The 2658-nt window shown below is 51.7% G+C and overlaps 1 protein-coding gene across 1 annotated transcript; it reads left to right on the top strand.

Moving 5' to 3' along the window:
• Positions 1 to 391: 391 nt before the first annotated feature.
• LOC119367745 lies at positions 392 to 2658 on the top strand. The gene is made up of 2 exons (XM_037633170.1): positions 392 to 1604; positions 2006 to 2658. The coding sequence occupies exons 1-2, from the start codon at positions 506 to 508 to the stop codon at positions 2035 to 2037; spliced, it is 1131 nt and encodes a 376-aa protein (XP_037489067.1). The 5' UTR covers positions 392 to 505; the 3' UTR covers positions 2038 to 2658.

The raw sequence follows: 2658 nt of genomic DNA, 5'->3' as shown, positions 1-2658 counted from the left end.
GAGACCGATTGCGGCAGGAGAAAAAAATTTATATAATTGAAAACTTCTTTTAATACAAATTCACTGTATAACTTTTGCTTCCGTTGCAGTTGGTCTCGTTGGTTAAATTTATGATCAAAATTAAAGCACGTAAATAGAGAAAGTACTATATTCTACTCCCTCCATCTCATAATATAAAAATATTTTTTATACTAGTGTAGTGTCAAAAACGCTTTTATATTATGAGACGGAGGAAGTATATTCTAATACAACGGAGGGAGTATTCTGGTTGGCTGCTTGGCGGCAATGCTTGAATTTGCTTCCCGCCAAACGGTGTTAAAATCACGCACCAACTTATTCCTCCCGCCCGGCCCGCGCACTTCTCGAGCCAACTTCCCCTCCCACGCCGCCACCGTCGCCCTCCGCAAGCCGCGTGCGTGACCCTCCCATTCCGGTCGCCGTTCTCTTAGCCACTAGCCTGCTTAAAACCTAACCCTAGCGCATCAAACGAAGCAAGCAACCACCCATGGACACGCCCGTGCCGAAACGGCCTCGCCTCGTGCCAGCACCGGCACCGGCGCCTCGGACAATCGCCGACATGGCCCCGGAGATCCTCCTCCGCCTCCCTCCAGACGACCCCGCGCGCCTTATGCGCGCCTCCCTCGTCTGCTGGCGCTGGCGCCGCCTCCTCACCGACCCGGCGTACCTCCGCCGCTACCGCGCATTCCATCGAACACCTCCCATGCTCGGCTTCGTCCTCAACCTGAAGCAGCACTACCAAGGCATGGCCCAGCTCGTCCCCACCTCCTCTTTCTGCCCCGCCGCCTCTGACCGCCCCGGCCTGAATGTGCTGGACGCCCGCCACGGCCGCGTGCTCCTCCACACCGCTCAGGGCCAGCGCCTCGTCGTCTGGGACCCCGTCACGGGTGAAGAGTGCAAGATCCCTCGCGTGCCGGCCTACGCGCTCGGCTTCAACGCGGCCGTGCTCTGCGCCGCGGTCGGCTGCGACCACCTCGACTGTCATGGCGGACCCTTCCGTGTCGCCTTCGTGGGATGCGGCGAACGCGGCATCACGTTCGCCTGCACCTACTCGTCGGAGGCCGGTGCCTGGAGCCAGCGAATTGAGGTCGAGCAGCCGGCGTTTGTTGACAGGCGACCGAGCGTCCTTGTGGGGAACATGCTCTACTTCACCTGCGATCCATACCTCAATTTCAAAATGTTGGGGTACGACATCGTCAGGCAGGAGCTGTCGGTGATCTGGCCGCCGTCCCAGCACGAGTACTACTCTTGCACTGTCCTCGTGAAAGCGGAGGATGGCAAGCTGGGGTTCGCCGGCGTGCGGAATGGCACGCTCTACCTCTGGTCGATGAAGGACGGCGCCGACGGGAATGTGGAATGGGTGCAGCGCAGAGTTATCCAGCACAAGACGATGCTCCGCACTCGTGGCCTCTCGACACCACCTGAGGTCGTTGGCTTCGCGGACGGCCACGGACTCATTTTCATTAGGACAGGCAACACGGTGTTCTCCATGGATCTCAAGTCAGGCCATGTCCGTAAGGTATACACCTGCAGGTCAAGAAACTACGACGTCACCGTTGTTCCCTACATGAGCTTCTGCACTCCAGGTACATATTGATGCACGTTTGAGAATTATGATGTGTGAACATTTGCAATGTCATATGCTCCGAGCTGCTCTTGCAGTCCTGCTTATAGGCAGGTTGCGCAAGGCTGTAATCTTGTATGCATCTCCTTGCCCCTACTGCCTATATGTAATCTTCAGGTTGTTTGTTTGTTTCAGCCTCTCCTTGGAGAACCTGTCTCATTCAATTTTATCGACAATTCTTGAAATTGGCTTAGATATACTTCCTTCGTCCCATAATATAATACACTAGTGTAAAAAAAGCTCTTATATTATGGGATGGAGGGAGTAAATCTGAATAATGTTATTGTTTTAGATTTCATACCTAATTAGTCGGAATAAAGAGTTACAGCATGGTTATAAGCTTAATCAACTGTATCTTTTCAGATCGTGCTATGGGCAGACTGCCATCGCCATGAGGACCCACTGTCATCCTGTAACAAGGACCTGCTGCTCTTGGCTTGTTGCATAGATGACGCTCCAAGTGTTTTGCTTCCAAGCTGGACTGTCTAAGTAGTTACCATGGTCAATGTTAAGGCCTGTTCGGAAGCTCTCCCGTCCCTTAACTCCGCTCTGCTCGAGGAGTTGGTTTCAAGCCGCTCCCTGCTTTTGTGCTGGCGCTCCTTCCGCTCTGGGAGCTGCTGTACGGGAGCGGAGAGGATCCGAACATGCCTTTAGTATGTTTAGTTTACAGTGTGGCAGTTGAAACAAGGGAAAAAGTTATGTAATCGCGGTCAGTTTAGTATGTTCTCTTTGCAGTTGTGAAGCTTAAGCAAGACAATGATGGTCAATTAGTATTTAGTATTGTATCTTTGAGTGTCTGGATTGTGGCAACCAGCATGATCGTAGCAGATTTACATTCTGGTTTTCTTAGTGTCTGCTTATTTCATGCTTGGCAAGCTCATGGCAATTGATACTCCAGAGTGAGTTATAATGCACATTTGTTGATCTACTCCAGTTATTAGTGACTATAATACTGCCACCGCAAAAGAAAGTGATTATGATACTGATCATTTTGGTGTACATTACTGCTTGTTTGA

Source organism: Triticum dicoccoides, chromosome 2B (genome assembly GCF_002162155.2).
Source record: "Triticum dicoccoides isolate Atlit2015 ecotype Zavitan chromosome 2B, WEW_v2.0, whole genome shotgun sequence".
NCBI classification, from domain to species: domain Eukaryota; kingdom Viridiplantae; phylum Streptophyta; class Magnoliopsida; order Poales; family Poaceae; genus Triticum; species Triticum dicoccoides.
The sequence above is the reverse complement of the archived record's forward strand: the minus strand, read 5'-3'. Positions and strand labels throughout refer to the sequence as shown.

Coding starts and splice junctions, on each gene's coding strand:
- LOC119367745 (XM_037633170.1), top strand. CDS start 506: ATGGACACGCCCGTGCCGAAACGGCCTCGCCTCGTGCCAGCACCGGCA. Junction 1,605..2,005: donor CATGAGCTTCTGCACTCCAG/GTACATATTGAT, acceptor GTATCTTTTCAG/ATCGTGCTATGGGCAGACTG.